The sequence below is a fragment of the Delphinapterus leucas genome, chromosome 9 (assembly GCF_059928025.1).
Source record: "Delphinapterus leucas isolate spDelLeu-1000000601 "Yukka" chromosome 9, BTC_Dleu_Yukka2, whole genome shotgun sequence".
Taxonomy (NCBI): Eukaryota; Metazoa; Chordata; class Mammalia; order Artiodactyla; family Monodontidae; genus Delphinapterus; species Delphinapterus leucas.
Genome location: NC_143137.1, coordinates 78911574 through 78938216, shown reverse-complemented (window position 1 = coordinate 78938216; position 26643 = coordinate 78911574). Strand labels below are relative to the sequence as shown.

General features: G+C 33.1%; 1 protein-coding gene across 2 annotated transcripts in view; it reads right to left on the bottom strand.

Annotated features, from left to right (window-relative positions):
• SEMA3A (semaphorin 3A) overlaps positions 1-26643 on the bottom strand; it is a 237674-nt gene that overhangs the window by 112116 nt on the left and 98915 nt on the right. For both annotated transcript variants that reach the window (XM_089917757.1, XM_089917756.1), the window contains exon 5: positions 1009-1102. In XM_089917757.1, coding sequence (XP_089773883.1) covers positions 1009-1102 — 94 coding nt within the window. The remainder of the gene's footprint in view (positions 1-1008; positions 1103-26643) is intronic.

Sequence of the window (26643 nt, the reverse complement as noted above, 5' to 3'; positions counted from 1 at the left end):
TCTATATTTTATAAAAAAGAAAACAAAAGGAAAAAGAAAAGGAAACAAAAAGCTACATAATTTCTACATGATTATATAAAAACATATATTCAGGAGTAGGGTAATGACCCAGAATCTTCTGTACTTTAGGTTGTTGGCATACTCAAAAGTTAAAACAAGAAAACAAAAAAACAAAAAGAAAAATTGTTTAATGATATATCACTTTTTGTGTATTATTTAATCCCAGTCCAGAAGTGGTTAAAAGAATGTGGAAAGAATTCTCTATTTTTCAATACAAACTAAAGTTTTCTCCTTCTGCCTACTTCTATCTTCCTCTTTCTATCCTTTTGAACTATGGCTAAGCATTCACCACCTGTATCTGCAATGTTGAAGTAAAAGAAGAAAGAAGAAAACTAGAACTAGGAAGATGGCTAAAGAAAAGGGCACAGGAAATACATAAAATGTTTTGTTAGATTAAAAAAAGAAGAAGCAGCCCTAAAGTCAGAAAAGTTGAATACAGAAGGACTTTGTCAACTCAAGGTGACACAAGGGGTCTCTGTCAATTGTACTACCATTTAGTTGCATTGTGCTGATTAAGCTGACCAAATGCTGAGAGTGTGACAAATCTTGGGACTACAATTAACAACTTGGAGTGAATCTCATTCTTTCCTTCTGACCTGTCAAAATTCCCCCTTGAAACGCCTCTTCCCAAAAAATGAAAATCAAAACCATATTTTTACAAAACAAAAATTGTAAAGGTCTAGGGGGATGTATAGTGATTGAGCAGCCAATTTTAAAGACACTATTAAACCATTCTGATTAAAAAGAATCATAGACTAGATAGTACAATAATCAAATCAGCATTTAGTGTTTCTTCTTCATTTTCAAAATATTTGAAAATATCTCAACTGACATACTCCTAAAATATTTTATGATTAATAATGAAAAATCTTGGTATATAACAAGGAACATGCAATCTGGCTATTATCTACAGAAAATTCACTGTTTAGCTGACTGTTGACTGAGTACCTATTAAAAGAGATGCCGTCAGCAGTTTAGGGTCATATGGGCTCTTCCCACGGCCATTTTCAAAATGTGAGTCTTCCAGCTTAAAAATGTTGTCCTGTAGAAAAGAAAAAGAAGAATTCAATTTATTTATAATAGAAAGTATTTTTAACATGCCAGTTAATCAGAGAGAGGCTGAGTATTCTTCTGCACTATCAAGGTGTATTATTATTTGTGTAAACTTTAGAGATGACAGAATAACTTAAGGGGGATAAAACCTAGCTATTACTAGACAAATATCTATTTAGCTTGGTGATTTTTAGTAGCATTTAGCATGTTGCAAGTAATAGTGTATACGTGAACTCTAAAGGACAAGCACGCTATGATGAGTGATCATTTTATCACATAGCTATGCTAAGAGCCTCCTTAATGGCTCTTGAAAGAATGTTAAATTTAAACAAATACCTCCTTTACTTCCTTCACATAGAGAAAAAATAACAACTCACTATATTAGATGTCTGCAAGAAGATACGCTATCTCACTTCTCTGTATGTACTTTCCAGAAGGAAATAGTCATAGCAGTCACGTCCTCCACTCTGTCATTCCTATGACTTTGATGCTTACAAGCTCCTCAAGCATTTTAAAGTTACTCACACCTTGGAAGGTGGAAGGTACCTGAAACTATCCTTATCAATTTCTCTAAGTGGGAAATATCAAACTGTTTATTAGGATGGGTGTGCCTGGAGATAAGTGTCCTTAGGACAACAAGCACAGAGGTGACACATTTTTATCACAGGGAAGTCTGCTCAGTTGAGGCTCAAGCACCCAGAAACTTAAGTGAACATTTGACTATGGTAGAAAGTATGCCAGAAAGCACTGCAACAAAATCCTTAATAAGGAGATAACTAACTCATGCCTAAGACACTGTCCTCAGAATGTGAGGCTTCTATATGACAGTGGAGTAAACTGGGGTATTTCTGAGCATTCTTTTCAGAACCAAGTGCTCTGGAAATTAATTAGGTCAGAATATGTATGCATTTTCCAGTAGCACATTAGCTTGTCCACAGACTGAAATAAAATACCTTTTCTGGCAATTTCTCTACTATTCACATAAAAGCATTTTCTATATTCTTAGGATAGTAAATGGTGTTCATTTTATGGCCAATATGCATCAGTTTCTTTAACATTTAATATCTCTGATGGAGCTAATGGCAGAGTTTCAAATTATGACTCTTAAAATTCATTTGAGTTAGGGAAGAGTGAAAAAGGAAGCAAACCAAAAATATTCTCCATCTTTACTACTGTAAGAATTACCAAGTCTCCTGTTTGCTTGCAGTGATTCTGTACTTGGTAAATAGCTATCCCCTAGCAATGATGGTTCTTTAGCTGAATTCTAAAATTTACACTGTGAAAAATTTACGGGGTTTCTCAGAATTGTGCTAAGTTGTAGTAGGAAGGGCAGTGAGTCAGGAGTCAGGCCCACTTGGGCCAATGATTAGCTCTGGTTCTTTGGTGGCCAATTAATATCTCTGAGCCTTCGATTTCTAAAAGTTAATGTTGATAAGGATATTTAATCTCAAATGTTTATTGTGAGGATTAAAGAATTGAAATAAAGTATTTTTAAAGCAGCAAAATAAAAAACAGACACTATTTTTATTCTATTAATACTGCTCATATTACTGCTTCAAGAATATGAAAATTTAACACAAGTTGCTACCATTGTTGTAAACTTTCCTACCAGAACTTGAAAGAAATATTACTTAAAAACAGTTACATAAGTCACCAAATTATAAACTTATTTACAAATACACATTTGTCATAGACACTTGAATATTAAAATTATAATATGAAATTTATTGCCATATACTAAGAAGAAGCATAGAAGAAATCTTAAGAAATATTTAGATAAAAATTAGGAAACAATCCAAAATAAATATGCTCAGTAGATGATATACACTCTACTGCCACAATGATAGAAAATATTAAAATCTGTCTATGTGATTAGTCCTCACAGGTTAGAGGAAGCATCAAGAAGAAGTGGTGGTGTGGCTGAAAATATTGTTATGAATATTAGTATAAATTTCTTGTCCTCATAAGACATTTTACAACACTGACAAAGATAGAGGAGCTATCTGTCAAAGTGTGAGACACATGATGCCTGGGATCATGTATCCACATTAGTAAGACAATGCCAAGGTATATGAAAAGTACTTGAAACCTCGTGTTTAACATTTGATTTACAAGGTAAAGGATTAAACTTCATAGGAAGAGAGGTTAAGCATGTCAGTTACAGTTTAAGAGAAGATGAAAAACTATCCTTTGTCATGGTGTCAGGTAATGTGTTCAAAGCTGGCCTCCTTTTTCCTTTCCGTCTTTTTTCCTTTAAACAGAACTCTTGCCCACATTTCTGGGTTTCTACAGTGTAATTATTCTATATTCTTATAGGATTCTACTGAAGGGTAAAAGATTGAATTTCCTTTCCAGCCTAGTGATATGGGGCCTGGAATAAATATAATTTGCTTTCACAATAGGGAACTAAAAGATATTTCTTACATAGAAATGTTTGTAGTGTAAAATTCATACCTGTTACACATAGTAATGGAGTCTAAGGCTGTTGAAATCAGACAGAAATGGATATTATCCCTGGCTGTGCCTTTTATTATCTGGGCCTCAGGCAATCCCTAAACCCTTCTGAAGCTCAGTCATCTATAAAAGGAGGATAGGAAAATCTCATAGGGTTGATTGGGAATATTTACTGCAATAATGTATATAAAACAATACTTAATATGCCCTCAAAAATATTAATTTATTTTTTCATTGTTTATAGTTACCAAAATAAGATCATTCTTTCCTATACTGATTAATATCTCTCAAGCGACAGTGGAAATGCCTGCCTATATATTCACCAGTAGAAATTAAGACATATGTTTAAAAATATGTAAATACTTTGGACTCCCAAAATGCACTGAAAATTGTTCATTTCTATAGCTAGACCACAGTCCAGTTCAAAAGCTTTTCTGACAAAAAAAACCCCCATTAAATATAATATGTATAGGAAGCAACCTAAGCGTCCATCAACAGACGAATGGATAAGGAAAATGCGGCACATGTATACAATGGAATATTACTCAGCCATAAAAAGAAACAAAACTGAGTTATTTGTAGTGAGATGGATGGACCTAAAGACTGTCATACAGAGTGAAGTCAGTCAGAAAGAGAAAAACAAATACCATATGCTAACACATATATATGAAATCAAAAAAAAAAAAAAACAAAAAACTGGTTCTGAAGCACCTAGGGGCAGGACAGGAATAAAGACGCAGACGTAGAGAATGGACTTGAGGACATAGGGAGGGGGAAGGGTAAGCTGGGAGGAAGCGAGAGAGTGGCATGGACATATATACACTACCAAATGGAAAACAGATAGCTAGTGGGAAGCAGCCGCATAGCACAGGGAGATCAGCTCCGTGCTTTGTGTCCACCTAGAGGGGTGGGATAGGGAGGCTGGGAGGGAGACGCAAGAGGGAGGAGATATGGGGATATATGTATACGTATAGCTGATTCACTTTGTTATACAACAGAAACTAACACACCATTGTAAAGCAATTATACTCCAATAAAGATGTTAAATATATATATATATAATATGTATAAAAATTCTCAATTAAAAAGGGCTACCATTTAATACGTCTGATGAACTTAATGTGATTGAGAGACACCAATATTGCTGTTTCTGTTATCTAGTGCACGAGATCTACTAGATGTGTGAAAACACTGACCCCTTGGAAAAGAAGTCTGTGTTAATATAATTGTACATTATCTGTTGTCATACGTAGCATATCACGTAGACAACTGTCTGGTTGTACTTGGAAGACTTTTTGAAATCTGATTGCTACTCAATGATTTTCTGTTTTAAAGAGTGTTAAACAGATCACATATGCAAGTAATAAGACCAAAAATCTTAAGACCAATGTATACAATTAAACCACATAGCTTATATTCTTACTTGGGCTGAAATACTTTTCACTTTTAGTAATACATGAACAGAAATCTAGCTGCATGGATTCTAATTGCTTTAGCAGATACTGTGAGCATATCATGTAAGTTATTGTGCCATATTTTATTACATGATTGCATCAGTTTTCAGCAACTATTTTTAGCTTTCAAGACCACTCTTTCCCCTTTGTCTTCTGGATTTCCTGAATGTTATTAGACTGCGGTGAGGTAAGACATTAGAGGAAATAACAACTGTGCTAATGTCTAATCCAAAGTTTTATAAATTATAAACCAGTGGTGACATCACGGCAATAAATTTCCTAAATCTCAATCTTGTCCAAGTAATAAATTTAGGGAACAAAGCTGCAATTTTAGTTGTTTTAATGATTAAAACATAAATGATGTTTGTAAGAAAGAAAAGAAAAGAAAATCCTATGTATATGTGATAGAATAACCATTTGGGGTGGGAAACTATATAAACTTAATCAAACCCAATACTTGGACAGTATTTTAAAACATACATTATTAAATTTTTTCAAATTGCTCTTTCTCCTCTCCTGCTCTTTACAAAGATACTTTGTTTGCCAGTTCTAATGAATTATCAAGTATTCCTTGGTCACACCATATTTTTCTCATCTCTGCCTGAACTATCCCCAGCTCACCCGTCCTCAACCCCAGGGTGAACTTCCTTTCCTTTAAGACTAAATTCAAAAGTTACTTCCTAGTAGAAGTCTTCAGAGCTTCCTGGATATACAGTTTATTAATTTCCTTTGTGCATATCCTAATTAACAATAGTACACAAGCAATGACAATACTAGGTAAAACTACTGGCTTCAGCAATGAAGGGACGTAATAGGATCTCACGGGAAATACTGTGACATACTATATTTTACCCAAAGGAAATCCACTTGTGGATAAAATTCATCCGGATTTACTTCTCCTAAAAAGGTTACTCTAGATCTATGCTGTGCAATTCTAATAGCCATGAGCTGCATGTAGCAATTTAAATTAATTAAAATTAAAAATCCTATTTCTCAGTCACACTAGTTATATTTTAAGTGTTTAATAGTCACATGAGATTTGTGAATACAATATTGCACAGATGCAAACATTTCCACTGTCACAGAAGTTCTATTGGACAACACAGCTCTAGATCCTATTCCCTTAGCAGCAAAAGAGTAGAAATGAAAATTAGAGGCCCTCTAGGGAAAGAAAATTTGTCTTCAGAACACAATCATAGTAGAAAAAGTTCATGAAATCTACAAGGAAAGATTATAGTAAAATCACTAGTTTTTTATTTTTATTAGCTAGGGATTATCCTAAGTAACTTTTAATGGCAGAACAGATGAACAAATACATGTCCTGTATTTTTTTATATGCCATCCTTCTTTCATTCAAATTACTTTTCCCTAATCTATGCAGGCAAAAATTTCACTCATTGTTTAAAGCTTAAGTCATAATACCAGTCCATTAAATGTTCATTACTTTTCCCCAGCAGAAAAAATATTTTCTCCCTGGAACTTGTATAGAAATCTATTCATAATCTCTTTGTGCCATTTGTTACCTTCAACCTTGCTATTCAATAATGCACGTTTTTCTTTTCTTCCTATTAAATACTTTTGAGGCGAGGGAAAAATCTGATTCATTATATTTCTCCCAAATACTAAGATAGAACTTTTCACTGAGTTAAAGCTCAATGAAAAAAAGAATGAATAAATGAGTGACCGTGTGACCGAGTGCACTAGAGAAAAACTAAATCCAAGGAGTAGCAAGGGCATTGCCCTGGACTCTAGGAGCTAATACTTCAAGGATATGACACAGATATGAACACAATTGTGCAGTAGAGGCCAGACTACAAAATTGAAATATTAAACCTAGCTTTAAAGTGAGTTTTAAGAAACATGATAATCTTTAACATTTTAGTGTTATGTGTCCCTGTCAATAGATTGATACTTGTTATACAGTTCAAATACGAGTTTACTTACTATAAAAGACAAAAAATAAAATTTAATGACAAAGAGCATAACGTTACAATCCCTTTGCTTTTACATCCCTGTTCCTCTTTAACTTTCATTGGACCTTGTAGTTCATCAGTTATTATTAATATTAAGCTTGTTAATAAATATTACTCCTTTCAATACAGCCATTTTATTCAGGGAAAAGTTATCAAAATTGTCCTTTGTAGAAATTCAAAAATCTGTCTTATCAATGTAATAGCTCCATAATTCCAGGATAACTGTTTCACCTGACCAGTTTTTACTTACAGAAATTACTCCATGTATCTCTGTGATGTTGGCTAGTGGAACATCAAACTGGAGAAGCTGTTTGGGCTTTTGCCAAATACAATTTTCTACTTATAAAATATATATAATTTCTTATTGGGATTTGCGCTTCTATATTTATTTTAGAAACTTTCTAATTTACATGTTTTCTGAAACACTATATAAATATTAATATGTACAGTAAATATATATTGATCTGTGACTATGTAAGAATTATGTTTGGAATATGAACGTGAAAGGTCTAATTATTTAATTCAATGAGCAAGAAATTACAATAAAAATTACACAATAATAATATTACATACATATGCTATTACAATGTTTATAAAGTATTTGGTAGCTATTTCACTTAACATTGAACACATACTAAGTGTTAATAATGTCCTAAGAGTTCATCTATGTCTTTTCACTTAATCTTCAAACAACCCTACTATTATTGTGCCAGTTTTACAGATGAGAAGCAGAGACATTTTCCATTTAATACTCGAAGTCATAAAGGCAATAAATGATGGAGTAAGAATTTAATAACAGAACTCTTTCCAAATCCATGTTTTTAACCACTATATAAAAAAGTGGGCTTACCATAAATATTACGTTAAAAAAATAACTGCATGAGATGTACCCTATGATAGTAGAAACTGGAAACTACAGGAGTTCAAAGTGGGGATAGATAATTTTATGTTTCAGCATATAAAGAAAAGCTTTATTTGATTTAGTCCTTTAAAAATGTATTTTGATGGGAGGTGAGTGTATCTAGGAGTACGCATGTGTGTGTTTGTGTGTTCATTGGTTATGAGTGCAGAGGGCCAGAGGAGCTCATAGAGAGAGGGCAGAGGAAAGCACAGATGCAGGTTAGTCCATCTAGAGGAAACAGCATGAACAAAATCCCCTCAAAATAGATATAATTCATATGATAAGTAACATAAAATTGAGTTTAGACAATGAAGACTGTATACATATATTGAGATAAGGTGGATAAACAAATTTGAAATCAAACTGTGGGTAGTTTTCTGTGCCAGAATAAGCAATTCAGCATGCATTCATGACACGGTGATAATTTTAGCTGGAGAACAATAGCATCAAAGAGGTGCAATATTATGATGAATCTGACAGTGATTCATAGGATGATTTAAAGATACATGAGCCTTGTGACAGGAAAAGACCTATTGCCATAGCCTGGGGAGGGGAGAATTAGCTCTTCTTACACATTACGGCAGTTTAAAGGAATTTTTTATGTTGAGTGTTATGATGGTCAAGTCATTTAGCTTCTTTGTATTTCACGTTTCTTAACTTCAGTTGCATCAGAATTCCCTTTAATATTCCAGTGAAGCTACAGATTCTTTGTTCCAGAAAATTGAAGCTAAGCATACATACGTTTTATAAGCAATCTTTAGGGTTTATTGACTTTATGTAGTCATGGCAAGAGTTTCCAAATCAGCTATTCTACAAAGACCTTTCCATTTCTAACTTGGTATGATTCTCTCATCCTATCCCTCTGAATTTGGACATTTGCTTCTGTTGTTCTTTGGCTCTGTCCTTGAACATAATACAGGGATTATCCAGACTTTTAAAACCCGTTTTTGTTTTCATTCTCTACATACTATTATTTGGTATTCATTTATTTTTATAAATTCAGCTATTGAACTTCAGCCCCAATCCCTCTGCTATTCTAATCATTCAAACTTGGTTTCCTGGCCTGTATGAAATCTTCCATTTTCCACGGTTATTTCAAAATTGAGAGCTATTAAGAGGCCTTGGCTCTTCAAAAGAATATAAGAGCAATTACGAATAATAAACTTCATAAAAATTAACCTGTCAGAAAGAGTTATTTAACAATATACATTGTGGGAAGATACAAAAGAAATGTAACCCTGGTATCTGTCACTGAGGGCTGGGAAATTTAAAAAGTAGTGCTATGTGAATAAAGCAAGTATAATTTTCTGCTCTGATTATAATATATTAGCCCTGTCTTTGATTTCACTATGATTGCAGCCATACATTAGAATTTTATTTTTCTCTACAATCTAATAAAACATTGCTGCAAGTAAATGACTGACTGCTAATTGAAAAAGAATCTCAGTGAAAGATAAGCTCAACGAAAAGCTATATACTTCTAAGGATTTTTAGAACTGAGTATACTAATACCTTCTTCTCATATTATTGATAATATTTTTGAGTAGTTTTAGCTGTACAATAATTACAAGATTTGGTTTTAAATCCCAAATGTAGTCATTTGATGCTAAAATGTTTAGAGTCAATAATTATAATTATGCTTATTCAATAATTGCCAATACTTTTCAAATATACACTTTGGAAAGTAAATTTTTCTCAGCAAAGGCCAATTATATGATAATTGTTTTGACAAAAATATATTTTATCTATTAAATTAAATAAAAATATTCCAGTTATATAAAATATAGTCCAATTTAATATTCATGATATGTGATCCCTTTCTAGTTATATCTAGGCAGACTTTTTTCACTGAATATAATTTCTATTCCTGAGAAACTCTGAGGATCCAAAATAGAAAGAAGGATAATATCATCAGGGTTCACAACATTTCTATAAAGTTTATCTCTAGATTAAATGTAAGTAGGAATGGTTAAAATCATTGATTTCAATTTCTATAGTCTGTTCAAGCATTGCTTTAGTAAAGCGGAAATCTTACCTCTAAAATTTGTCTCCAGAGATTATATGGCTTTTCTGCGACCCAGATTTTTTGTTGTTGTTATTTGAATTTGAAGGTAGATGTGGTCAAAAATATTATTAATAATTATAAAATCTAGATTATATAACCCGTTGTGCCAATTATTGACCGTAAACTCTAAAACAAGTTTCAAAAATCTTTCATGTGTCAACATTCTTATCTATGAAAATACTGCACATACTTGCCTCAAGGATTCAATGAGATATGTGAATTAACATAGGAAAGCACACTTAAACCATATAGAAATTTAGTTCATTATAATTTTAATGATCCTAAATTCACTATCAGTGATACATCTTTATTATGATAGCATGTTGATAACTCATTATCTATGATAATGTAATAGCTAATATGTGTTAAGCAAATATTAGCCACGCACACTCTCCTAAGTGCTTTATAGGTATTTACTTTTTCATCATTACAATACCCCTTGAAGTACATAGTGTGATAACACTAATTTTACAGATGAAGTAACAAAGACTGAGAAAAAATGACTTGCCTAAGGTCACATAGTATATAGCAGAGTCAGGTAAACAATTTCCATAACCAGTAATAAATGGAGGGATTCTAAAATCCTTGTTTTTTGTGTTTGATTTGCACACCATGTTACTTTATAGATACACATCATACATAAAGTGTTATAATAATATCTCTTAACTGTGTTTTCCTTGTATTTCAAGCGTACGTTAGGTCCTGAATTAATCTTAACTGAATTGACCATGACAGATAACACTGTATTTAATATAGTCCCCACATTATACTCTAATACAGTAAAGACAAGTAGAAAAAAACTAACATAGTTCTAACTTTATTTGCAGAAAAATATATGAAATTACTGTTTCCAAGTTTGTGAGAAATTAGTATCACTTTATTTGCTGTCCACCCAGTAACAACATACACTTCCTACAGCTGGATTAAATAGGATTTGCCCTCTAAATTTAAGGGATCTGAATTTATCTGGGTTCCTCAAACAAACATCAGTGACATAATTCATCTGCTTTTTGTCATCATTAAAATTAATGCTATAAACCAAGGAAAACAGAAAGCATATGTGTTCATACTTCATGCAGATTATGTTTTTAATAGGAGCTTAATCTGAGTTTATGCAGATATCTCATACCTGTCATGGTTTAATCATTCAGCTATGAATGCCTGTTAACTCCCAAGGTATATAACAATGAAAGGGAAAATTTTATCTTGGCTAGAATGAGAAATTCCAGAACATGAACAATTTACTCTAAAATATTTTGCCCCAGTGAGACCTGGTAAAGTGAGCTCAGTCAAAGAGCAAATCAAAAGTCCCCAAAAAGTAAAGTAATGGAACAATTCACTTGATCTTTCCATGTGCATTTTAAGTCTTCTATGTCCAAAACATAGTTATTTTGTATTTGCCATCTTATAATTTCACAAAGCATCAGTGTTTTTTATCCTAAACTGTGAAAGTACAGCTATTATTTTTAACCACTTCTTTTTATAAATGTGTTTGTCACATCCATGATTAGACACCACTGGGGAATTTTATCGACCTAAATGTAAATATGTCAATAGAAAGCAGCATATGTTCTGTAAGAAGTATTGGAATCTACTCATATGGTTTCTTTACATTTCAAGATTTTTTCATAGATACCATCTGGGAAGCAATGAGGCCAAAAGAACTAACATTTTATTTATACCAAGCTTTGTTTTAGCAAAGCTTTGTCATTCAAGTGTTGTTATAATCATATGACATAAATATATGATTTTCTTTTAGCAAATTAGCAAAGATTACAAAAATAATTTTTATTTTTGGCAAAGGTATTTTAGCAAAGAGACAATCCTGTCAATTCTTGGGAAGAAGATAAATTTTAAAGAATAATTTGGGAATTAGAAAGCTCTTTAAAAATGTCCATATACTTTAGCTTGATTATTTTACTTTTGGAAAAATATACAAATGAAAATAAAAATTTAAAAATTAAAGCGAGAAGACGTTCACCATGGTATTTAGAAGACTGAAAAAAAATGTAAATGCCAATAAGAGGAGGGTAGTAAACTATGACCTATCTACAAAATATATTATGATACAGATATTAAAATAAATGTTTATATTAAATGTTATAATATCTAGAATTAACACCTTTGTTAAGTCATTGTGGAAGCAATATGTAGTAATACAACAACTATGTAAGATACATGGGAAAAAAAAACTTGAAGAAAATTCATCAAAATATTGAATCTCTAGTTTAGATATTTTTTCTATATATATTGTTTTTATCTACTTTTTTTTTTTTTTTTTTTTTGCGGTACGCGGGCCTCTCACCGCCGCGGCCTCTCCCGCTGCGGAGCACAGGCTCCGGACACACAGGCCCAGCGGTCATGGCCCACGGGCCCAGCCGCTCCGCGGCATGTGGGATCTTCCCGGACCGGGGCACGAACCCGTGTCCCCTGCATCGGCAGGCAGACTCTCAACCACTGCGGCAGGGAAGCCCTTTATCTACTTTTAATATTGTATACAATGATCATGCAGCCCATGTATTAAAAACAAAACCCCCCCCAAAACCCCAGGGTTACTATATCTTAAGTAAACTTTCAAATTGGCAGTGCATGAACTGAATCTGGCCCAGAGACATGCTTTATTTAGTTGACATGCGGTTTTGAAATCTTTTATATGAAAGCCTTTTCATGAGACTTAGAACTTTCCATAGGACAATTCAACGTTTCCATTGCTCCCCATTTTTTGTGTTTCTATTTTCATCTTTTTATGTCACCTGCATGGTACCGTAGGTATTTAAGTTTGCAACCCCTATAAAGCACTGTGAATTACTTAATTACCAAAAACTACATTGCATTATCATCTTATTGTCTCCATTTTTCAGATTTACTTCAAATAAAGTTTAGCAATTAATCATGGCTATACACAGAAGTTAATGGGAACTTCAAAGTGATTTGAAATTCAAATTGTCATAGTATCATAAATCTCCATAGCTCTTCACTCATTCTTTTTATATAATTAAATAAATCTATACATGCACTGCTGTTTAACAATGTCTGTTTTATTTAGAAAAAATTAACTGCTCCAAATATTTATATCTAAATTAATTATCCAGAATTCATAAGACTTGATCTTTAAGGCTGTGTGGTTAACTATTGCAAAATACAGGCAGAGTAGTCCTTAGAGAAGTACCCAGATATTGGGTGGCTTCTTTTGCTTTCAAATTAATGACGAGGAAGACATTCTATATCACATGTTGAGTTGACTTTTGGGTCGTTATTTCTAATCTACTATAGTGAACACTTGTATTATTTATAAATGTATCTCTCTCACTGGTAGAAGTCAGTTTCTGGCTATAAAGCAAGATTTTTTTGTTATCAAACAATTATAATTACACAACCTAGAATAAATCAAGCATTTTTACTTGGTTAATTTTTATTTATTTTTTATGACTTACTACTTTCCAGACAATGCAAGAACCTTAGAATATATCATATCCATTTATTGCTGCTTCCTCTGGCTGGTGAGCAATACATTTTTATTCCATTTCTCATGGATAGGTGCATCTGTCTTTCACAGCTCCTGGTTTTATGCAAGGAACTCAGCTCCAAAATTCTGCTTGCATGGGTCTGAGGCTGTGCACCCTGTCCTCTCTGTGTTTCTTAAGAATTTCTAATTACATAAATTTTATATTATAATTTCATTTAAGAACTACATTTTGTTACAGCTGTCTTTTATAAAATTTGATAAGCTGTATGGCAGTTTTCTTGGACTCTGTTTTTCCCAACTAGAAAATTCCTAACCAGGAATTCCATGTGGATTCCTAAACCAACTGTTTTAGGAAATGATCTTTTATCCAAAAAATAACCTCATTTTGTCTTCAGTTACTGTTGAGACTTTCTACCACATTCTAGAACCTGGGTTAATTTTATAACAGAGATCTTCTTTTTTAAGCTTTCTATGTCCATCTTATTATCTTGTCCTGACGTCTATGATAAGTCTCTACTGTGAATCTTTCATTGTATCTGTAATTCACATATACACAGATTTCAACAAGTTCCCTCTTCAGTAAGACTTCTATGCTACCTTCTTATATAGAAATGTACTTCCTTCCTGTACATTCACATCTGCCCTGGTAGGTCCGATAGCTGGAATCACTATATCATATTGATCCTTTCCTACCATCTAAAATGCTAGACCCTCAATTGCTGTCAAATATTCCAATCATCGTTGTATTACTTACTCTTCTACCACTGGTAAAGATCATTTTCACCACTGGTAAAAAGCATCCTTTTCTAGCCTGAAATCTAAAAGCCACTATATTAGGTTGCTACAAGAACATCAATCACACTACTTTAGAAATACATCTTCTTAAGGAATACTTCTTATCTATCTACCTATATGAGTTTTCTATTGCTATACAACAAACTACCACAAACTCAGTGGCTTAAAACAACACCTATTATAGCCCAGTTTCCGTGGGTCAGAAGTCTGGGCAAAGTTTAGCAGGAACCTCTGCTCGAGATCTCATCAGGCTGAAATCAAGATGGCAGCTGGGGCTGCAGTCTCTTCTGATGCTCAGGGTCTTCTTCCAAGCTCATTTAGTTTTTGCCAGAATTTAGTTCCTTATAGCTAAAGAACTCCGAGTTACCACCATCTTCTTTGAAGCCAGGGGAACTCACTTTTCTCTACTTGATTAACTAGAATGTTTGCTGTTGAAAATCATACCTTACACCTAAAATTACCATTTGCGTGGACTGGACATTTATGTCATTGTAGATGACATTTTCAATTACAGAAAACATAATAAGTCATCATAAATTATTTTAAGAGTAGTTGAAAGCTCAATTAGTATCTTGCTCAGCTTGCTGATGTCCATTTATTACTCTTAAAATAATATATTTTAATCCCTGTCATTAAGAACTGTAAAATTTTAGGTGTGGAGAGAATAGTAACACATAAAGACCGAGAGTAGTATAAAATTGAATACTGTAAGATATGACATATATCCCTACATACTTTGTAGCATACAAATTCAAAATGAAGAGATGTTTTTAATAAGTTGAAGAAAGCACATGATATATTTGTGGCATAATTAGAAGAATGAACCAACCTGAACAATGAACTGGGAATAACAGGAAAGAAAAATTTAGCAAAACTGTATTTTCTAAGTGTCTTGGCATTGTTAATTTTTTTTAAATTGTCAATATTTTCCAAACTTATATTTGATCAATATTGATGGGTAATATACATAATTACAGTTAGAAAGCCCCTAAACATATACATATGTTTATATATATGTATATATATATATATATATATACACAAAAGGAAAAACTGGAAATATGCAGATAGCATAACAAAGTTATGCTAGACTACTAATTATATTTATATGGGTATGTAGTTATAAATATGAATGCATATATGTACATATAAACACATTTACATATATTCTATATATCTGATCTCATATATTATATATTACATATAAATATATATATATGACTTAATATTACATATATTTTAAGGTACTTCTTAACCATGATACTAGGTTTACAATTTTTTTTTTTTTTTCCCGATACGCGGGCCTCTCACTGCTGTGGCCTCCCGCCGCGGAACACAGGCTCCGGATACGCAGGCCCAGCGGCCACGGCCCACGGGCCCAGCCACTCCGCGGCATGTGGGATCCTCCCGGACCAGGGCACGAACCCGTGTCCCCTGCATCGGCAGGCGGACTCCCAACCACTGTGCCACCAGGGAAGCCCTACAATTTTTTAAACATACAGATGCACACAAACTATATTGTATATTTTAAAGGTTAAGAGAACAAAACACTATTTTTCATTTTTAATTATGAGATTGACTAAAGGTTCTCTGTTTTAATTTCTGCCCTCTTCATTGCTTTTTCTTTCTAACACTGAGAGCAAGATTGAGGATGGCTTGCCCCATGGTGGTAGAAGAAAAATACTTCAAAAAGGAGTCTACCTTTTGGGGTAGCTTTTCAGTTTGCCTTGTAGTTTTGGTTTCATGCTGCTTCCTTAAAATTATTTTATCATCATCTTAATTATCCATGCTACTGTTGTATGCCAACAGTAATGAATAGCACTAGCCCATTGTTAATGCCTATTTATTACTCTTAAAAATATATTTTAATCCCTGTCATTAAGAACTGTAAAATTTTAGATGTGGAGAGAAAGTAACACATAAAGACTGAGAGCAGTATGAAATAAATACTAAATACTAGCAGTATAAAATAAATAAATACTAGTAGTATAAAATTAAATACTGTAAGTTATGACATATATTCCTACATACTCAGTAGTATACAAATTCAAAATGAAGAGATGTATAGAGAGGCAAGAAGTATATGCTCTTGAAAGACTAGAATATATTACATATGTTTCATTCATTTTCAAATTGTGAATTATTTATTTGGGCTGAATTCTAGATACAAAGCTATATAACAAGGATGAGCAGCAGGAAGGGCAAAGTGGAAAGAACTCAAGATGATAACAAAAGAGTGTAAAAGATAATGAAAATGGCAGTCGGTACACTGTGGAGTGGAAATTTAGGTAATTTCTAATATTATTGTTATCAGTGAAGAATCCTGTATTACTAAATAAAAAAAAGACTATTTGAAAAAGAAATACTTTTTTGGGGTCATCTTTATTTTTAATTGCATACAAGTGCTGTTCCTTAATTTAAAAAGAAAAGGTTATACTATATTAAATCTTGTAAGAATTTAGTCCTGAGGTCCTTTTTAAGATATGACCAAGGAAAATCTAGGAGCATCTTGATTATAAAAAATTCTACAGGTAAAGTCCATAGTGGTATTAGCTTTTGAGCTCAAGGAATTCCTATATCAACCAGTTATGAAGTCTAACAAGAAATTCAAGCCATCCAAAACCTGCACATGGATAGAAAAACTAAATTTGGCTGTATTAAAACACTGCAGGTGGCATGCTCTCAAAGTAGTCATCCATACCTAAAAGTACAGAGTCAAATCTTGTCTGAAGTGTACAGGATCATTTAAATAATATATAATGTCAATTGCTAGTGCTATTCATTACTGTGTCATTATAGTTATATTCAAAAGAGAGGTTTCATCCTTAAAATTTGATATTAGAATTTAATCAGTAGGATACGACATCACAGAAACACATAAAAACATTTATAAAGAATGTCAAAATGCGAAGGAGTTCCAAATTTGATTGAAATCTAATTACTTAAAATTATTTTGGTAAATAAACCAATTTCTGATAACATTTTCTATATTTATATACAAGGGTATTAAATTATGATCACCTTATAAGAGATGGTTCACCATATCTATTTACTATATGCATGTTTTTACTGGTATTTACTAAAATAATCAACTAAATACAAATGTAATAAACTAAATAATCATTTGAAACCACATTTATTTAAAAATACATACTTCTTTAGTATTGTATGTAATAAATGTAAATAAAACCAAAATGATGACTGACTCAAATAAGGGATAACCATGGCCTCCAGATAGTCTAGATTTATTAATATTACTATTTTACGCAATCCATCAAAATAAATAAAAACACTGAAGTTCAGGGAGAATAAATGATTATTTAGTATCTCAGTTTTAGAACCTTTCCACCAAATAATTCTGCCTCTTTCCATGGTCACCTTTGTGTGTTACTATTACAACATTTATTCTTAAATCCATAGTTAATTCTGTAAAAGACATTATTCTATATACAATTCAAGCTACATTTCAAGTGCCATTACTAATTTATCTTATGTTTATTTTTGTTGGCCTGTTTCAAGTCCAGATTTCTGCTCGGCTGAGCATCAGTGATCATACAAGTGGTTGGTATATAGTAGGCTTAGAACCACCAACCATTTCAATGAAATTTCATTTGGTTACACGTTTAATGGCTTGATTTTTGAGTCAGATTTAATTTTATAGAATCATTCACAGTTTTGCTACAGTTCTTAATTTCTTTATCTCTTTCAAGTCTCTAAGTGTTAATTATTTATTTCTTTTGATGCTTTAAAATGCTTTAAAAAAAATAACCATAAAGACCAGGAAAATGATGACCTGGTTATTGTTTCAAGGCAGTTTTTGAGATTATTGTACGTATTTTGAATAAATGATCAAGTAGCTATAAGATAAATGATATTTATATTTGAAAATAATCCTAAAATTAGGTTAGATAATAAAATAACACAGTAGGGAAATTATGTCTGATTAATGAATTGTAATTCTGTACATGTTTCTTTATAAATTTTCACTCAGAAAATCTGAATCATTAAAGGGACCAATCAGCTCTCTGGATAGTTGAATTGAGACAGTGAGTTGAGAATAAATGTATAAAAATTCAGATGAAATTGCTTATGGCATGATCTGGTTATTCCAATTTTCCACAAATCATAAAATAATCCCCTAAATCCATTGTGCTTAGAATGCCTCGTAGCTAATTTGGAATATCAAGGATATGGGGGCAAAATTCATTTAGTATCTTAAATAGTTAGCTGTACAACTGTTGCTTATCTATGTGGTATTATAAAAAGTCCTCCCAAAAGAGGCGAGATACTTTTTTAGAGAGAGTTATTTTGTGGTTTTTAAACATTTCTGGAATTTGAGCATAGTCTCCTATCATTTAAATTTATGCTCCCAGATATGGCATGTATTAGAAATCTAGCTCCTCCTATTTGAAGACACTCAAATTTTGCTAATGCCAAGGTAGTATGCATAAGGAAAAATGGAAAACTAGGCAGCTTTCCAGCTGGTTAATAAAAAGCCACAGCACCCATTTGCTTCATATATCCCATATCTTAAGTCAAAATTTCTGAATATAAGCAAAATAAAGTAGGAATCTGTCCTCAACAGTAGGTGAATTACTTTTGTCTTTATAGATACAGACTGTCCAATATTCTGGAAACCTGCTTGTGAGGTTTTCACTATTCACTGATATTATAATTGTCAAAGACAATGCCATTAGGAAAAATAAAGTTACAGTATGTTGAAACCTAAAAATGCCTATGAAATGTGATGCCTAACCATGTGGGTTTCTCAAGGGATGTTAAGAATAAAGGATAAGAATATGTCAGTATTAGTGAGGGAGGATGCTACATGTGGATTTTTTTTTTTTTTGGCTAACTGCACGAATGGACTGTATTGAAGTTTAGGAGGAGCAAAGGGAGGATGAGAGGGGGTGTCTAGGAAATGAGAACATAGATGTAGGAGGATATCACATTACACAGAGCATAGATGTAGGAGGATATCACATTACACAGAGCTTTGAAACTGATCGTAAACTCTTAGACACTGTTCTGGGGGGGGAAAAGTAACTGGTGGGCTGAGATGAGGGCACTGAGTGAACACAGATGGAAATGGAAAACTGCTGCATGATCAAGAAAGGAGAAAATACGATAGGAACTAAGTTGAGGAATATCCTGAATCATGTGCTAAAGTTATAAACTGTAGCACAATTGGAAAATTTGAAATCTGGAATTTTTTGTAGATAAAATTCCAATAACATTTAACAGAGAAAAAATAATTAGAAAACATGAAATAAATTTGTTGAGCTATTTACACCATAAAATTAATTTTATCTTAACTATACACTTATATTACTCTAATTTTTTGTACCTTCTTTAACCTTTTAAAAGTAAATGAAGCCATCCTCTATTTTGCATCCCCTTTGCACTTTTAAAAATAAAAGAGGCAAAATGGAAAAGACACATATGAGTGGATTATCATGAAGACATGACTGTTGAGAGTCAGAAGCTTTGATACAATATTTTGGAAGAGGGAAGTACAACTGAACCTTAAATGTATAATCAAACCAGACTGCTCACCTTCCACTAATTTTTTGGTTTTATTTTTCCCATCTTGTTGTTGTTTGGCACTTTATAATTGCTTCAGTGCCCAAACATAGGTGCCACACAGAATCAGGGAAGAGGCCAGAGCAATGCTGTTTTTACTGTTTTCCTAGCCCTATAGCTATTATAAATTGTAGGTGCTCTGTGTGGTCACTTTGCAGAACCAAAGGGTAAACATCAAAGCCTGCTGCTATTGATGTGGCTACTACAATTACTATTACCACGGTCCCCTTTGCCTGCCCTCTCTCTGATACTAGCATTAAATTACAGCAGCACAAGTTGAGAACATAGGAAGATGCGAGTCCTGTGCCGGCTACTTTCACAGTCTCTGGGTTTGAGCCCAGGCTCTGCTGCTCTGTAGTTGTGTGACTCTGACTTTCACCTAAAGCTGTTTTCTCCTATGTGACTGGACCATATAAACTCTTTGCTATTAGATTTATTATTGTTATTTTCAAATCATATTTATATTCCCCACAAACTTGCTAGGAGGCAGATATTATTTTATTCACTTGACAGTTAAGGAGAATGCCTATGCTCCAGGGGGTACAACTAATAATTAACAGAGCTGGAATTCACAATAATTATGTTCATGGCCAAGGTATTATAGTAGAAGATAGGCTTAACTGTTCAGGTACTGCTACATGAAATGTGTGATTGTAAAAATTCATACCAAAAAAGTTGTGGTTTGTATACTGAGAAAAATTTCTGGGAACAAGGAACTATTATTTCTAATCTTGTTCTACCACAAGTTGTCTTGTTTCTTCACATGTTCAAAATGATAACCAGGGGACTGTGTAACACATGATAGACCTGAGAAAAAGAGATAAGTTTTGTTTTTTCCCAAGGATTAATTGGGAAATATATTTTAGACACATAAAGATAAATTTGGCTGGCTGCACAATTTGTTTTTCTTGTTGACTGACACTGCCTTGAATTTGATTCCTTTCACATATTCCAAATTTCACATGTAAATTGTTGTATTCTTATCCCTTTTTCTCAACGATCCCTTCCATGTTAACATTTTATTCTGAATTCCATTCCCACTCTTCTACTTATAAGGCCATAAACACCAATGACTTCCTTGTTCCAACTCCCCTGGAGTTTTCCCAAGGCTTTTTGTTGTTGTTGTTCCTTGGCATTTTCACTGACTATGGAAATTCTGAGCGCCTATTACAAGGTAAGATTTTCTGTTTTGACTCTGTTCTGTGTTTGTTCTACCCCTGTCTGTTTCCTTTTTCTTCATCATTTCTTATGTAACTTCACCAAAAGTACTTTCATTGAAGTTTAGTCTTTGGCTTTTTTATATTTTATTTCCCTTTAATCATCACTCAAAACTTCACTGTCACGACTCCCTCGTCTACATTATACTCTTTTTTTCCCTTCAGCTTAATATCTGCCTAAGTGACATACTGCTTCGATGTCTCATCCAAATCATAACCTCGATAGAGTGGAAACCAAGCACTGCAAGTTCTCTCTTAACACCAGCATCCTATAATCAAGCCAATTCTCCTAATGATGCTCCAAATCTTATCAATGAAATCATCATTATTACACATGTTCAAAGCCCAGAACATACCTTGGTTTATCAGTTTCACGTATTCTTTACTAACTATCAATTATCAATTTGTTTATCCTTTAACCAAAAAAGCTCTTATAGTTTTTTCTTCTACCTTTACCGTTAAAATGTTGGCTATGCAATCATCTAACTGGTCTTCCACATGTATTATCTATTTCTTCTAAGCCATCATCCATGCAGTGCTACAGAAATAAATACAAATGCATTTACACCATATATTTTCCAGAACAGATTTCAAGTGTCATAGGATATGACAAAGTAGCATACATTAAGATGTGGCAAGCAGAAAGGGCAATAGGGCTGATATTACTCTGGGCCAGTAACAGGGCTAAAAGGAGATACTACATTCATCAATACACCTGCTTAAGACGGGCCACGGTTTTGGTTCAGAACTTTCTAGCACAAGAGGAAAGTGGGAAACCTTGTCAGTTTCATTATTCACACTGTCTCTGATATAGAAAATAAACTAAGGGCAATCCACATCATCCATGAACTAACGTCGACTTACCTTCCAGTAGAACTGACCACAGTTTCCCTTCTTTAGCCCTTTAGTGAACCTGCATATCATTCTAGAAGACAACACATCTACCATCTTCACAGGCATTTATCTCACAAAACATGGAGAAAAGTTTGCTTCTACCTCTTCTATATCACTTAATTCTTTTTCTATTATGTTCATCTTCATATTTGTTATGATAGGCACTTGTCCTATATTTCTCCCTCTCTTACCTTCAGCTTCTATATATACTAAAAATTTATTTTGAATCTATCTCACTGCAGCTACCCAAATGTAGGCCCTTATCTCTTCTCTCCTGGCAGCCACATTCAACGGTTTCCCTGCTTCTGGCCTCACCTTCTCCAAACCACCTTGTATGGTCTACCACCTTTTAACATACAAACCGTTCCCTGGCACCTGGTGCATATTCCTCAATCGGAATCCATAAAACTCTATTTAATAATTTGTTTTCTTTCCCCTCTATTCTTGTAAGCTGATCTCTCTGTATTTTCCTAGTTCTTCCAGTATAATTTCTGAAACAGAACATCACTCCTAAATAAAGAATGAATGAATTAATAAACGAATGAATTTGCTGAACTAAAATGTGTAATTTTTTTTTTTTTTTAAAGAATCACATTTTCTTGCTTTTTGATATAGCTCATTGAAGCTTTGGGGATGAATAGAACTCATCATAGCCTTAACAAAGTTTCCTGGTTAAAGAAATGCTTGGACATGCCTCCTTAAATTGCAACTATTTCTAAGAGTTATTATGCTATAGTGGGTTTTCAGAATGTTCTTCTGAAATGTTATAAATGTTCTTTGAAACTGGAAGAAGCTTTTCTTTTTCTGATTGCATACTTTTGTATTAGGTAGTTAATGCAGTGAAAAAAGATTATCTGTTTGCAATTTTTCAAAATTAGATTTCATCAATAGGATTAAAATATCAAGATTAGATTTCTGCTTAGCTTCCTAGATTTCTTTGATGCTCTGTCCCTTTTTATCCAATTGCATTATCACATGCTTCACTAGCACTTTAAAGCTGTATAAAACCTGCTTTCTTTACATTAATTTCCCATTCAGCCATCCTCAGTAGCTTTCTTTTTCGTATATATAATTTTCTTTCAAGATTCCTCATAATTTGGACTAATCCAAATGTCCAACTCTATTTCTTCCTATTTTCTAATATGCAAAATGGCTTATTCAGCATATTCTATTACCCCCACTCCATACCCCCAAATAGTGCATCTGCTATTAATTTCATATCTTTTGTTTTTTTGGTTTCCTTTTGTAATGAAAATATTTACCTTGTCCTATCCTTTTATCCAAACTCTTGCAGGCCATTATCAGAGTTCACTTTCAAGTAACTTACCACAGTTACTGTAATAGGAGGTTATAGTAGTTATAAAGACCTGGGTTCAAAACGTGACTCTGGAATTCCCTAGATCAATGAACCCCTCTAATTCCCATTTTTCTCATTATAAAATGGAAAAAAATTCCATCCACCTAGTTAGACTGTTGGAGTGATGAACTAAGATAACTACTTGGCACAGTGTTTGGACATGTAATCATTAATTTTCAATGATCCTACCTCATGCCAGGAGCTGTGGTTGCAAAGCTAGATAAGACAGACACAGTATCAGTGTTCTGGCGTTTATAGTGTTATAGGGGATACAGACATTAAACATATGTCTGTATTCCCTATTTATACATACGTATATATGTATACACACACACATATACAATATATATGCAATTTTAATGTATGTTTCTAAAGGACAGTATATTAAAAATACAAGGGCGACTTTACTTAGGTGGAGACTGGGAATGAAGCAGCCAGAGAAGGCTTCCCTTAGAGATGGGCATCTCAGTGGAGATCCAGAAGATGAACAGAAGTTATACAGCAAAGCGTTCAGAAGTAACTCAAAACAGTAGTTTAGTATTCTTTTATTGCTAGCACTGTTATTATTATCCTCTCGAAATCTTTCACGAACACTTCATTACCACTGACCTCTGTTCTCTGAAAATCTACTGCATTGTATTATATTCTTTTACTAGTATTTATCTTCCTCTATGTTTCTGCATTTTGTTTTAATCTTGTTCCCCTGTGCCTTGCAAGGTTCTTCCCATTTTCTGAAATGTCTCTATTCTTGTCTTGACCTGTTTTGGAAGTAGCTTAAAGATTCTTAGGCAAAACTGGATACTCCAAAATAGGGGCTTCCATGGCACCTTCTACATAACTGTATATAACTGGCCATTGTTGTATGTTAAAAATGATTTATTTCCCAAATGCCCTTGCAGTCCTGAGGGCAGAAAACATGTTAAATTTATCTTTTAACTATATAAATCCATGAAGTTGGTATCATCATAAAATGAGCACCAAAAAACTGTTGAAAATATGATTTTTGACTTTGACAGTTTTATGTCATGTCTCTAAGTAAATTCTAAGTTATTTAAGGCAAGATCCCTTAGTTCAATTTTATTTACCACTATCATACTATGGCACAAGTGGTATTCTGTGTGAGTTTTATGCTGACTGATTATGAAGACATTTTTCATATCTATTTAAAGATAATAGAATATTTTATTATCCTTTGACTATAAAATCTGACATACTTAGAAAAATAATACGAAATATACCATCCTACTCATTTTTCCCAACTTCCTGTCCAACAAGATGAAAACCACTATAATATGAAATATTAGCTTGAGAATTTAAAAGTAAATAAGATAGAATTATTCTTTTGCTGGTGAGAAGTCTTTGTTGCTGCTCTAAATGTTCTTATATGCTACTATTTTTTTCAGGATTTGAAACAATGGAAAGGGTTTTTTTAAGTTATTTAAGGTTATTTGCATAGTTTTTGAGCTTATACTAAGAGTAAAAAAGGCACTGAAGTAATAATTCTCCTAAGACCCAAAGATGAGTCAATTTAGAGCTGTTAGGGAAAAAAAATACCATTTGGTGAAAAATTATATGTAAACACTCATCTCAAGCACCACTCTGCAACATGTTTTCCTAGTAGTGTAAAATACTTCCCCTTAAATAGGAACAGAAATCTCAAGACCTCAGTTCAGCTATCATTTTGGTACTACACTGGAAGAAGAATATGTGCCTCACATGTTGCTATTAGTATAACTGGTACAAATTGTGCTTTTTAAAAAATAAATCAAGTCCTTATTAATTGTAAATTCTTCAACAAGAATATTTTTAACTTCATATATACAAATCTACAAAAACTTGTCAACTATTGATATTTTGACATATACCAGACTGCAAATATTATTTCATAGATAAAAATAGAGAAGGTTAAAATTACTGATTTAGTGCAATTATAGTTCTAAAGATAACCATTTAACAGTCTGTAACCTTCAATCACTTCACAGAAATGATACGTATCTAAATCACATAAAGTTATAATTTCAAATTACCTATACATCTAATGAAACATAGTCATTCCTTCAAAGTAGTTATTAACATTTCTTATGGTAAATTCATTATAGGGCTCATTTTACGAATGAGTACTTTTTAAGAAATAATTATGCAGCTTCTAAAGGGTGGTATCTATATTTATATATATTTATCTTACACATAAAATTATTATATACAAACAACACATAGTTTAAGTATACTGGGTATTACTTTAAATACCTAGATTTATGAAGTAGCAAGGAAACCTTCTGTGTTATCAAACTAAGTTTTAAAGGTTATGAAATGTACTGATGATGCAAAATTGCTGTATAAGCTTGAAATATTTAACAGATATATAGAGACTAAATAATAAGACATTTAAAACATTCATTCTTAGGACAATATATTTGTAAAACTCATTATTATTATATTAGGAAGGATCTGAAGTTAGATCTGTCCTATTATAAGAAATAAACAAGAGAATTATGTTTGTGAATATTTGAAAGATTTTGAAGTTTGATCTCATATATTCTCTGGGTAATAAAATAATACAAATATATAAAAGATTGTTTTTACTTTTTAGATTACAGTGGAGGTGTGAGTGCATGCACTTCTTGAATTTAAAGTTTGATTTGGAAAGAACCTGGTAAGAGCTTTAAAAGTAAAACCATGGAAGTTCAGGGGATAAGTCAGTTGGACTATCTCAAAGGAAAAAATCAACATGTGTGTTTAATAAAAATTTAGGAATTTGACAATCAGAGTACTAACGGTTGCTAAATCATGATGTATCCTCCATTCCATTCCTGAAACATGTATGCTTTAACATTTGCTCCTTAAACAATGGGCAGGTAACACAATGTTTGCAGATGACTTGCCTAAATATGCGCAGAAATAGCCTACAGCATGGCAATAGCATGTTTTCTCTGCAAGGAGGAAAATTTAACCCAAATGCAAAGAAAAGGAAACACACAACACAGAGTTGAACAAATAAATGCAAAATAGAATTTAAGCTTACACCTAGAAGCCAACAAAATAAATCAAAGTGGGACTGAATGCATGATATTAACTGATTGTTTTCCTATTAAAAATAAGGATGGGCTTCCCTGGTGGTGCAGTGGTTGAGAGTCCACCGGCCGATGCAGGGGACATGGGTTCGTGCCCCGGTCCGGGAAGATCCCACATGCCGCCGGTAAGCCATGGCCACTGGGCCCGCGGGTCCGGAGCCTGTGCTCTGCAGCGGGAGAAGCCACAGCAGTGAGAGGCCCACGTACCGCCAAAAAAAAAGGGTATTTAAAGGTGATACTTTTAATGTCACAATAATTATGCTACTAGTGGTTATTCATTTACTTAACAAATATTATCAA